This window comes from Lactuca serriola, chromosome 3 (genome assembly GCF_051521515.1).
Source record: "Lactuca serriola cultivar US96UC23 chromosome 3, Lser_US96UC23_V15, whole genome shotgun sequence".
Lineage (NCBI taxonomy): Eukaryota > Viridiplantae > Streptophyta > Magnoliopsida > Asterales > Asteraceae > Lactuca > Lactuca serriola.
Genome location: NC_136410.1, coordinates 111,908,827 through 111,921,673, shown reverse-complemented (window position 1 = coordinate 111,921,673; position 12,847 = coordinate 111,908,827). Strand labels below are relative to the sequence as shown.

The 12,847-nt window shown below is 39.5% G+C and overlaps 1 protein-coding gene across 1 annotated transcript; it reads right to left on the bottom strand.

Moving 5' to 3' along the window:
* Positions 1–4,937: 4,937 nt before the first annotated feature.
* On the bottom strand, positions 4,938–7,590 carry LOC145095627 (uncharacterized). Its single transcript, XM_079033473.1, has 5 exons — positions 7,353–7,590; positions 7,012–7,245; positions 6,750–6,903; positions 6,432–6,641; positions 4,938–4,941 (listed from the first exon to the last, which is right to left on the bottom strand). The coding sequence occupies exons 1-5, from the start codon at positions 7,588–7,590 to the stop codon at positions 4,938–4,940; spliced, it is 840 nt and encodes a 279-aa protein (XP_078889599.1).
* Between the last annotated feature and the right edge of the window lie 5,257 nt (positions 7,591–12,847).

The window sequence follows — 12,847 nt, the reverse complement described above, 5'->3', positions numbered from 1 at the left end:
AATAAGAACGTAATGAAGAACACAAGTATTGCACTGAATATGTCGAATGATTAATGCAAAGATACCCCAGAAGAGCTCGATAAAGAACTTCAATCTGTAGAGGTATTATAGGGTTACAAGAATCAACGTAATCGACTATTCTCTATTATACGCATACATGCATGCATATATTTATATTAAAACCCTAACAACTTATCTAGATAAAAGGAAACTATTCTAGATAACTACGGATGGACAAGCCCAACCCGATTACAAAACCAAAAGGCCCAAGACGCAACACTAAAATACTTAACAATCTCCCCCTTTGCGTCCTTGGAGCAGAAACTTCATCCTCTTTTCACAACAGAGGGCTTTTTCACGGTTTCAAATATCCTCGGTATAATGGCCAGAATGTGATGTCTAAACGTTATGTACCACCGAAGCATATCTGTGAAGTTCTTTTTATCCGCTGCTAGGTTCTCCATGCATCGATGAATGATATTGATTATATGCTCCAGACAGTCTGTTGAAAACAGATGCTTGTCAACCAAAGCAAAAAAAACTTGTGCCTCTCACCCTTTGTGAACATGACAGTCAAATTTGTTGAATCAATCTGCCCCAACTTCATCTGATCCACATCACCGGGCTTAGACGTTGGCTTGACAGACAGTTTCTTGTTCATCACCTTTGCTATCTCCTGATCCATAGTGGCAAGCTCATAAACATAGGAGGCCAACATTCTTTTTAGATGTCTTAGAATCGGCTCATACTCCCTTTGATTTGAGAGCAGAATGTTGTATAGCAGAATCCAATCATGTGGATTAAGGTTGGGAAGATCTGCCAGAGAAATAAAGTATTCCGTATTCGCTGTACCACGGTTGATCTTGAAGTTTACATTCACAAACCTCCCAGCAGGTGACGGTTTCAGTACCTTGACTTTTTTAATTTTCTGTGCACTCCAAGTCAAGTACTGTGGTTGACCATTCTTCAAATAAAAATCTACTAACTCTCTGTCAACCTTCGGATTCGGATGAGGAACCTCAGCAGTGACATCGAAACAATGAAAGGTAAATGCTTTTCTTGTGATTGGCATGTCGAACTGCGAGTCCTTTGAATTGTCACAATCAAACGAAGCAATCGGTTAACAACCAGTACATAGAAGGAAACTCAATCGCCTGATTGATGAGTGTATCTCTGTCCCATTCTAGAAACAGAGTCTTCTTGCATTGCAAGACATCCTCCTCTTCCTTATTCTTTGCCTCTTGTGCCACCTTCATCGTTTCATCAAGCTCTTTGTCCCTCTTCTTTCTTTTAATGGCTCCAGCGATAGTCTCTTCAGTATCACTATCACTATCGGCTTGAACTTGCTTTCCAGAAACCGAAGCTAAATTATCCTTCAGTTCTGTTTTTTCTTTTAGATCTGCACTCTCTTCTCCCCCTTGTTTCGGAAGAAAGACCTTCTCCGAGACGCCCTTCATCTCACTGAGAATTGTAATTGCAGGAAGGAGTTTGGACTGGAGATGCTTCCGGATGGTTAAGGTCAAGAAGGGATCATGAGCTTTAAGAAGAGTAGTCAAGATATTCTTCACATCACCAGCACAAATTTGATAAACTGCCCTTTGAGTCTTTAACAGAGAGATCTCTTTTTCTGCCTGGGCCAGTTGAACTTTTTGGAGATCAATTGTAGCTTGGTGTTTTATCAGGTCCTCCTTCAACGTACTTTCTGCAGAAAGAAAAGCAAAACGAGAATCCAGAGATTGGAGAAAAGATGTGGATTCTGTTTTGAGATCAGTACGAAGGGCTTCAAATTTTGTGGTTTCATCCTGAAGAGTTTTAGAGAAGGAGTCCACCGAAGCTTGATATTTGGCCGCATTTGTGTCAGTATGAGCTTTTAGAGAATCAAGGAAAAGCTGAGTTGTGTGAACAACCTCAGTAACCTCCTTTGTGGCCTTTGAATAAGAAGTGGATGACTTATCAACCGCTTTTGTGGATTTCTCAATAGCATCGGTGTATTGCTGAATGGCAGTCTCCAAGAAGGCTTTTAAAACAACACTGCCATAAGCTTTGCTATCAGCAAGCAGTCGATCCAACTTTTCATTGATGTCCTGTATATGTTGACTGGTGACAGGAGCATCAGGATCATTATCTGTTGGAATTCTATAAGGACTGTAATACAGCGAGTCATAGTCCTCATCATCTCCACTGAGAGTAGCACCAGAGGTAGAGGATGGGGTTGGGGATGGTGGTATGTTGATAACAGGAGTATCAATCACATTAGTAGCCCCTGTATCAGATATATTGACTTCCACTGGGATTTTAGGAATGGTGGTAGTGATGGATTCGGTTGTGAGAGGAGTTGAGAGAGGTATAGTTGAGACAGGAACAAAGGTAATGATGGTTGAAGGGGGTAGAGAAGTTGGTTCGGTAAGAATGGGTGGTATATCGGTGGGAGCAGAAAGTGGAGCTTTCTGTTTTGGTGATGTAGGTGGAGTGGGAATTTTAGTAGTTTTGGGAGAGGTTGGTGGAGTTGGGATTTTGGTACTTTTAGGAGATGTAGGTTGGGTTGGAGATCTTCGGCGTGTGGGCTCTCTGGTTGAAACCTGAGGATTCTCGGCTTCTGCGTCTTGATCTTCAACCGTATCAGATCCAGGAGAAAAGTTCCCCTTGCATCTGTTAGCCATCTTCTTTATCTTCTTCGGTTTTGATTGAGAAGAATCCCCTTCACCAGACTTTCGCTTTGAAGATTTTGGCTTACCCTCCTTAGTTTCTTCTTTCTCTTTCTTTATTACCCATTTGCCTCTGTTAGCAGGCTGATCCAAGGCATCCAGTGCGGCTTGTTGTTCTTCAGACAGAACCCTTGGACCAAGAGGAGAGCGTTTATGGTATTCGGCCATCACATTGCTTTGTGCCGAAACACACCTGTACATGGATTCCGGAATCAATCCATACTGATGAAACTTACTTGGATCGGATATGATGATCTTCTTTGTATGGAATGAGGCAATAGAGGCAAGAATAGCATCCTTCATGACAGGTATCTCCAAAGAATCCATGGCCTTCTTTGTAATCAGGGTCCAGAAACGACCACAAGAGATCTCTGAATGACGGGTCGTTGTGTTTAAACTCTGCACTACTTGGGACCAGATTATAGTGCCATAATCTAGGTTGATCCCGTTGTATACACCATAAAGAATGGTAAGAAAACCTTTGGTTGTTGTGTCTGAACCGCCACATCTTTCCGCCAAACCCTTGATTAGCAATGTCAGCAACCCATTCCATTGCGATGGTAAACACGATTTCTTGACCTTTGCAATCGTTGTAAGCACATCTGTGTATCCCATCTCATACATCATCGTGAATAGTTGTGTTGTAGTGACGAAATCAGGCGAGATGATCAAAGAATCAACTGCAAGCCCCGGAATGGAACAAAACTTCGCCTTAGAGATCGAGGATTTCTTGTCATGAATTGTGAAGTAGATGCGATCTTTATTCTTGTCATAAGTTGCCGATGAGTAGACTTGAGATAGCAGCGACATTGGAACCGCTTCAACCTGGGTTAGGGCCAACAACAGGGGGGAATACTTTAGACATTCCACAACATGTCGCATATAAGAGTCATATAGGAATGGAGTCATTTCGATAATCATGTTTTGGTTGGGTTTGATTGCAAGCAAGGAGTATGTTGCAGTTTGATCATGTGCAGAAGATGAAGTCGCCATTGATAAACGAAGAAGAAGATGAATAATGTGAACGTGGAGGAGTGAGATAATTCGTGATTGGTAAATGACAAATGAAACGATCTCCCCTATTTATACCGTTGCCTGGAGAGAGAAAAACGTGATGATGAGGTTGCTAAAGCATCGCCTGAAAAAGCGCGATTTGACAGTGTGGTTAATCCCAGGAAAACGTTAGTACGCGTGGGTTTTGAAATGTGCGCACCGAAATCTTATCTTCATACCGTTTGAAATTCCATATATCCCCTTGTTTGGTTGCAACCGATAACCAAAACTTATACCAAACAGCAATAAGAATGTTGGAAAATATTAATTTTCGTGCATAAGAGTGTGAAAGATAAAGAAATAAAGCAAGTGTGTATTTGACGTGAGTGATGTCTTTGTAGAAGACAGAAAGCAGAGGATTCCGGGCAAGAATCACTTCCTTCAAAGTCAAGAGAGACTTGAAGTGCTTGTGTGGTTTCCCGAAAAATACGATCAATTGTATTTTAATAAACATTGAAAGGCTTCTTTTGATCATAGGTATTGGGTGGCTGTCCTCCAACCGAACATCGAGTTTTAACATAAAACCGATTGTTGGTAGAGGTACCTGTGAGACCGATGTGATCTATTGAACAGGTAGGTGGGATTTATTTAATGACTTATAGGAAGCAGAAATCTCAAAAGAAAATAAACTGGACCTCTTTGGGAAGAAATGTCTTGGCTGTAGACAATTTCATAAAAGATCACACAAAATAAAAAGAGATTTCCTTAGGTAACCAGTAAATGCTTGAGTATATCACTCACCGTCAATTCATTTTTGGTGTCGGATTTTGGGTTTCACTTAGAACATGGTAATCGTATCCAAGATCATAAACACAGATGTTGTGTAACCATAAACCTCAGTGGTAAAGACCGAGAGTCTCAAGGGTTACGTTAGTGAACTGAAGGTAGATGGAGAATATGAGGAGGTGGTTTAGGAACCGAATGTACCTTCTGCTAGATAAGCGTGACAAAGCAGAGAAACTCTTAACTCATATGAGAAGAGTAAGGTAGCTCTAGACCGAGTGAGGTAAAATAGCCTGATTTGGAAGAAACGATGGGTATCGATCGAATCATTAAGGCTTACTCAAGATCATAGAGGCTTAAGACAACATACAACATCATGCTTCTAGGGACCCTTAACTAGGTTGTGTGAAAGTTGAAACATACCTGCTTTAGATCTCTCGACGATTATACTTGTGTTTACCTGTTAATGACATACACCAAACAGAACAAACAAGCAATTGAAACAAATAAAAGATAAAATATTTTTGGATTTTTGAAATTTTTTCTGAAAAAGAATAAAAAACAGAAAGACAAAATATTTTTGGATTTTTGAAATTTTTTTCTGAAAAAGAATAAAAAAACAGAAAGACAAAATATTTTTGGATTTTTGAAATTTTTCTGAAAAAGAATAAAAACAGAAAGACTTACAAAATATACAACCGAAACCTTATCTTATTAACGAGAGAAGCAAAATAGATTGATCATGCAGTTTTCCTCTGTTCCGGAGAATTACAGAGCCGAAATAGACAGAGCGGTCTGTCCATGTCGGTTCCCCAAAAATCTAGAGCAGAGATAGACCGAGCGGTCTGTCTATTTTGGTTTTCTTAATTTTAAAGAGAGATTTGAGGATTCGGTACCGACTCTCCTTCCATCATACCCAAACCTTGTAAGATTTTATTGAAGGTTGTTTCTGGTAAGGCTTTAGTAAAAATGTCTGCCAGCTGATCAGCAGAACGAACAAAATGTACTTCTACGTTCCCGTCTTCTACATGATCCTTGATGAAATGATACCTGAGTGCAATGTGCTTGGTTTTCGAATGTTGCACTGGATTATGACAAATCCTGATTGCATTTTCAGAGTCACAATAGAGAGGGATCTTTTTCATACTCAGCCCATAATCTCTTAACTGACTTTGAATCCAAACAACCTGAGAAGTACATGATGCGGCAGCAATGTATTCTGCTTCTGCTGTGGATAAAGAAACATAGGTTTGTTTCTTTGATTGCCAACTGACAAGTTTTCCGTCAAGGAATTGACATCCTCCAGTAGTGCTTTTCCTGTCCAGTCCACATCCTCCAAGATCAGCATCTGAAAAGTCTTGTATGAAGAATCCAGATCTTGCAGGATACCAGAGACCGAGAGATGAAGTCTTCTTCAGATATCGAAAAATATTCTTCACAGCAAGCATGTGGGGTTCTCTTGGATTAGCTTGAAACCTGGCACAATAACAAATAGAAAACATGATATCTGGTCTACTAGCTGTTAGATACATAAGGGATCCTATCATTTGTTGATAAAGAGTTATGTCCACAGCCGGTTTCTCCAGGGATGGAGTTAGCTTGGTGCCGAATGCCATAGGAACCTTTACTTTTGAATCACCCTTCATTCCAAATTTAGTCAGCAGATTTTTGGTGTATGCTTCCTGGTTTATAAAGATACCTTCTGGCCCCTGTCTAATATTTAAACCGAGGAAAAAGTTAATTGGACCCATTGTGCTCATTTCAAATTTAGTCTCCATCAACGTTCTGAATTCAGCGGTTAAGCTAGGATTCGTGGAAACGAAGATGATATCATCGACATAAATCTGAACAATCATCAAATGTTCGCCTTCCTTCTTTCGAAAGAAGGTTGGGTCAACCGAACCTTGTTTAAACTTTGACATTTTTAGAAAGCGAGTAAGTGTTTCATACCAGGCTCTTGGTGCTTGCTTTAGCCCATAGACAGCTTTATCCAACACATAGCAATGATCCGGGTACTTTTCATTCACAAAACCAGGTGGTTGCTCAACATAGACAGTTTCTTCTGATTCTCCATTCAAAAATGCACATTTGACATCCATTTGGAAAACTTCGAAGTTCTTGTGAGCGGAATATGCTAGAAAAATTCGAACAGACTCTAACCTTGCCACAGGAGCAAAAGTTTCTTCATAATCAATCCCTTCTTCTTGACAATAGCCTTTTACAACCAACCGAGCCTTGTTATGAATGACATTCCCTTCTTTGTCCAACTTATTCCTAAACACCCATTTCAAGCCAACAACAGAGGCATCTTTCGGTGTAGGAATCAATCTCCAAAATCTGTTTCGTTCGAATTCATTGAGCTCATCCTGCATTGCTTGAACCCAATCAGAATGATCAAGTGAAACATTTATGGTTTTCGGCTCTATTTTGGAGATAAACGAATTAAACATACAAAATTCCACTTTAGAGAATAATGCTGTTTGTTTCGCCTTCTGCTGAGATCTAGTAAGAACACTTTCGGAGGATTCACCAATAATTTGCTCTTTGGGATGGTCTTTTGTCCATTTTGTTAGCGGAGGATAGAGTGGATCATATTCTGGATTTAGTTCTGCTTCAACTTCAACTTCAACTTCTGACTGATCCCTTTCACCTTCATCAGTAGAACTGTCACTTGTTTTCTCCTTCTCCCCTTCGACTGGCGAAGTGAAGTCTTTGTTTTCAGCAGAATCGGAAGTGGGTATCTCCCCCTCGATTGGACTATCACCTGTTGATTTCGGTTCAGTTGTTTGAGTATCAGTTGAACGCGTAGATATTGGGGCGGAATTGGGATTCTCCCCCTCAATAGGAACGTTGAATTGGTGTTTGAGGTACTAGGTGATGGTTTAGGAATAGGTGTTTTGTTTTCCATTGATTTGACAGCTTCGTCTATGACTTTCTTCAGATTATCTACTTTGTTTTCTGCTGCTGTTGTCTCCGAATGTATTGCCTTTTCTGGTTCATCAAATAACCGAATGTATTCATCAAAGAGGTTGGATATTGGAACCGAGACCTGTCCAGATTCCGGAAAGATGTCTCCTGAAGCGTCTTCTGTTCTTTGAACTTTCTTCATGTAATTGTCATCAAAGGTGACATAATAAGTTTCTTCTATTCTTTTAGAACGCTTGTTCAGCACCCGGTATGCTTTTGATGACAGAGATTAACCCAGAAAGATCCCCTCATCGGCTTTAACATCAAAATTATTTCGGTTTTCTTTAGAATTAAAGATAAAGCACCTGGAACCGAAAATGTGGAAAAACTTGACGTTTGGTTTCCGATTGTTTAAGATCTCATAAGGAGTTATCGAGAATCTCTTGTTGAGCAGGGACCGATTCTGAGTCTAACAGGTAGCGGCAATGGCATCAACTCAAAAGTATAGAGGTAGAGAGGCATAACTGAGCATGGTTCTTGCTGCTTCACACAATGATCGGTTTCGTCTTTCAACAATCCCGTTTTGCTGTGGTGTATAAGTGGCCGGAAAATTGTGTGTTATCCCCTTATCAGCTAGAAAGTCTTCAAAATCCTTGTTTTTGAATTCTAACCCATTGTCACTTCTGATGTTTCTCACTGTCTTCTTTAATTGAACTTCCACTTGCTTGATGAACATCTTCAGCTTGGTAGTTGCATCTGATTTCTGTTTAAGAAAGAAAACCCACGTGAAGCGTGAAAAATCATCTATAATAACCAGAATATACTTACTTCCACCGATACTCTCTATAGCAGAAGGTCCACACAAGTCGATATGTAACAATTCAAGTGCTTCCACTATCTTAGTATTAATGCGTGTAGGGTGGCTTTTTCTGCTCTGCTTACCTATCTCACATGCTGCACACAAATGCTCCTTTTCAAACTTGAGAAGAGGAAGACCTCGAACGTGATCACCAATCACTAATTTGTTGATATCTTTGAAGTTTAGGTGAGATAGACGTCAATGCCAAAGCCAACTTTCATTAGTGTTTGCCTTTGATAGCAGACAGATAGCTGGTGTCCCCCGAATAGGATTAAGATTCAGAGGATACATTTCTCCTTGTCGTGTAGATTTCAGCAGAACTTTCTTGGTTTGTTTTTCTATTATCTCAGATCCTTCATCATCAAATGATACCTTCAAGCCTGTGCCCACAACTAATTGTGATACACTGATGAGGTTGTGCTGCAATCCCTCTACATAAGCCACCTTTCTGATGGAGAAGTCTCCATTAGTTATCATTCCATATCCTTTGATTGTTCCATAGGAATTGTTTCCAAAATTCACCGATCCACCATCCTTTAGAGACTGAAATTCCCTTAATTCCTCCTTTCTCCCTGTCATGTGACGCGAGCAGCCACTGTCTATATACCATTCGTCGTCAAACTGCTCGTCACTGATTACCTGCAAAATTTAAGCAGATTTAGGAACCCAATGTTTCTTGGGTCCTGGTGAGTTTTTCACAGAGAAAGGAATAACAATAGAAGCATCAACTAAATAAGTTCGTTTAACAAGTCGTTTGATCTTTTCTTTTGATGGTAAACACCTTGATTTTTGTTTTATCTTCTTTAAATCTTAATGTATCTTTTGGTGTTTCTTTAGATGGTTTAGTGTTTTTCATTGAATTCCTAGGTTTAGTGGAGGATCTCTTATTTTCATTCTCAGAGTTTGATAACAGCTTTCCTTTTCCTTTGATGTCCTTTAAGGAATTTGTTTTATCTTGGGATCTGGAGGATCCATGTCTAGAATTGGGACCGAAACTGGTTTTAGGACCGAATCTGGATCGAGAGCCGAATCTGGGTTTAGGACCGAGACTTGACTTTCGGTTTTGGGATTTAGAATAATAGGAATTTGGACTGAAATTTTTCTTTGACTTTTCCTTTCCTTTATCCATGGATTCTTTCCTAGAAGGCTCATAGTTAGGATTTTGAGAATTCCAATGCCTTTTCCGTTCATTCAGATTCGAGGCATATCTTTGATTTCTGAGTCTCTTCTGTTCAGCTAGCTCCTTCTAAGATTTGTGAACATTGAAGCTGGCCTTTGATTTCTCCTTCTAAGTTGCAGTTGTCTTATCTTCCATTTTGGTTTCGGTACTTTCCTTAGTTTGAACTTCCGGTGCTTCCTGTCTCTTGAGTGGACCTTTCGGTTCTTTCCTCTCGATTGGAGCATTAGGTTCAACTAACGGTTCTTCAGGAACATCTTTAGTTCCGCTTGTGCTGGGAATATCGAAACTGGAAGGTTTATTGATGGGTTCTGGTATGTATCGTCCTTTGACTCTCCATGTGGTTTTCTCAGACAATCCCACGGTTTCATCTGCATTATCAATGGGAGCAGACGAGAAATAGTCTTCACATCCCTCAGCGTTATCCTCGTCAATTATTATCCTTAATTCTGCTGTTTGTCTTTGAGTGACTCCAGTCACAGCATAAACCTGATTGGGCACGGTCTGTACCTTTTGATAGACCAAGGCTTTTTCTTTGAGTTTCGGTTTCTGTTCCTTTGACAGACGAGAAAACTCAACCGAATTTTCTGAAATAAGAGGTTTTTCGCTCTGGGTTTCATTTTTCACAAACTTAGAACAATCAACAACGTCCTCTACTGAGATTTCACTCATTTCACTCTCCGCATCAAATTCAGATGAATTATCTAAGTTTATTTTATTATCTTTAACAATTTTGGCATTTGACTCATCGAATGTTCGTATAGTTTCGGTTTTAATCTTTAACCTGTCATTTTCATCTAAGATATCTTTTAACATACTTTTATGTTCCTTAGAATCGATGAAAGTTTCTATCTTATCTAAACCTAGCCTATACAACATGGATGTTTCTTCAGAGGATACTTTTGATTCACACTCTGCTATAACCTCATCTTCCTTAAATTCAAGGAAGGGCAAAATCATTTTATGTATTTTCTTTCCAATTTCACAATTTAGATGTAATTGAGCAATATTAGTATAAAGACGCTTAGCAATTAAACAGAAAACATTTATTTGTTTTCAGAATTTTAAATTGTCTCTTTGCAAATAAATACTCTCATCCTTAGCCCTAACTAACTCTGCTTCCTTCTGCTCAATCCAGATCCTCCTCTCCTCACTTTTTGAAGACACCCTGCCGAGTTGGTCAGTTAGGTTAGAGTTTTCTAAGCGGGTTTGCATGAGGCTACTACTTAGGTTGGAAAATTTAGAGTTTAGTTCATTTAATTCTTCTAGATATTCAGTTTTGAGAATTTTAAGAGATTCAAAGATAGAATGTACCTTTTTGATCAATCGATCATAGTCGTTGATCTTCTCACTCACCGAATTGGCTGCAAAACACTTGTTTTCTGTCAGGTTCGGTTCTGTGTCTGCACTTTCGGTTGATGGACCATTAGTGATGATAAAGCATTTTCCACCAGAACCTTCATTCTTTGCCACAAGCGCCTTTCCATGAGTGGGTCTTCTAACCTCTTCGTCTTCAGAGTCTGTTGACCAGACTTCTACACCACCGAACTCATCTTCCCCTGCATTTTCTTGTACAATTAGTGCATTCATCGAGCTATTGGAAGCCTTTTTCTTCTTGACTTCTTCTAGTTTACGCATGTAATACGCTTCATCATCTTCACCCTCTCTCTTCTCAGCCATCTTTCTTAACATGCAATCTTTGGCAAAGTGGTTCTTGCTGTGACAATAGTTGCAGTTGTATCCAGAGTCTCCTACAAGCTTGTTTTCCTTTTTCTCTTCCACCTTTTGAGAAGAGACTTTCAGTTCATCTTTTGTTTTTTCAGAACTATAACTTCCCTGCCAATTTCGGTTCTTATTGGTGGGAAATTTTCTTCTTGCGAATTTCTTTGGATTTGTTATCATTAAAGCATACTCCTCACTTGTAAGATCACATTCTGACATGTCTGACTCTTCTTCTTCTTCAACAACACTTTTTCCTTTAGAGACAAGAGCCAGCGATCCCATGCCAGAGACCACTTTCACCTCCTTAGTTACAACACTTTCATGTGACTTTAGTATCCCAACTAGTTTCGCTAGTGAGTAGGATTTGAACTGTTCATGCGCCTTCACAGTGGAAACCACAGCCATCCATTCTGGTCTGAGCCCGTTCATGAATGTAACTTTCTGCTCGATCAGCTTCCTCTCAATTCCATGCTTGATCATCTTACTTAAGAGATGATTGAACCGATCAAAGGTCTGAATGAGCTTCTCTTCAGGTTTCTGTTCAAAAACTCCAAATTCTGACAGCAACAGAGTTTGAATGGAGTGTTCCAGATCTTCATCAGTTGAGTAAAGTTCCTTCAACCTATCCCAGATCTCCTTAGCAGTTGTGCATGAGCCTACAAGCCGAAAAGTGTCAGATTGTAAGGAGAATCTTATCATTCACATGGCTTTAACATTACACAAGATCTTGTCCTTCTCATCTTGTGGCATCTTCTGAACATCTGTCACCAACTTGTTGTAATCCTTCTGTGTCTTAACGATCGTGTTTGTTTTTGAATGCACAAATGGTCCAAGAATGATAGCTTCCCAGATGAGATAGCCATTATCTTCAGATCCAACCACGTAATCTTCAAAGTGATGAGCCCATACTTCGTAGTCTTGAGTGTAGAGTATGGGAACTCTAGTTGTAGATCCGATGCTGTTTGAGATGTTAATTGGGTTTGTATGCGTATCGTCGTGAGACATGGTGAGCTGCTAGAATCTTACCTGTAAACTTGAGATTAGGGTTTTATCAAAAACTGAGTAGTCGTCGTTAAGAAGACGACGGCTTCGATAAAAGCGGAAACCCTAAAGATTTGTGAATACAGAAGTAAAGTGTATTGATCACACAATCTCCTGCTTTGATACCAATTGTTAGAACAAAGTTCTATCAGGATCGTATGATTCTAAGCAAAATATAAATAAGAACGTAATGAAGAACACAAGTATTGCACTGAATATGTCGAATGATTAATGCAAAGATACCCCAGAAGAGCTCGATAAAGAACTTCAATCTGTAGAGGTATTATAGGGTTACAAGAATCAACGTAATCGACTATTCTCTATTATACGCATACATGCATGCATATATTTATATTAAAAACCTAACAACTTATCTAGATAAAAGGAAACTATTCTAGATAACTACGGATGGAAAAGCCCAACCCGATTACAAAACCAAAAGGCCCAAGACGCAACACTAAAATACTTAACAAAGGGTAAAAAGGTCTTTTACCTAATTTTGGACTCATAGTGTGAGTCAGTGGCTAGATGTTGATGAGTTGTCATTTTGGTATCTGATAGCGCGTGGATTTTAGCGAATTTGCAGCCATAGATTATTCGTGGGATCAACTGCTGATGGGTGTTGTCTTGTTATTGGCAGTTTAGGAATCTGTCAACCAG

Excerpts from the sequence above, each read along its gene's own strand:
- LOC145095627 (XM_079033473.1), bottom strand. The coding sequence starts at position 7,590 with ATGAAGAAAGTTCAAAGAACAGAAGACGCTTCAGGAGACATCTTTCCG. Across the intron at positions 6,904-7,011 it reads TCCCAAAGAGCAAATTATTG|AGCCGAAAACCATAAATGTT; the intron begins GTGAATCCTCCG and ends TCTCCAAAATAG. Across the intron at positions 6,642-6,749 it reads AAATGGGTGTTTAGGAATAA|GTTAGAGTCTGTTCGAATTT; the intron begins GTTGGACAAAGA and ends TCCTGTGGCAAG.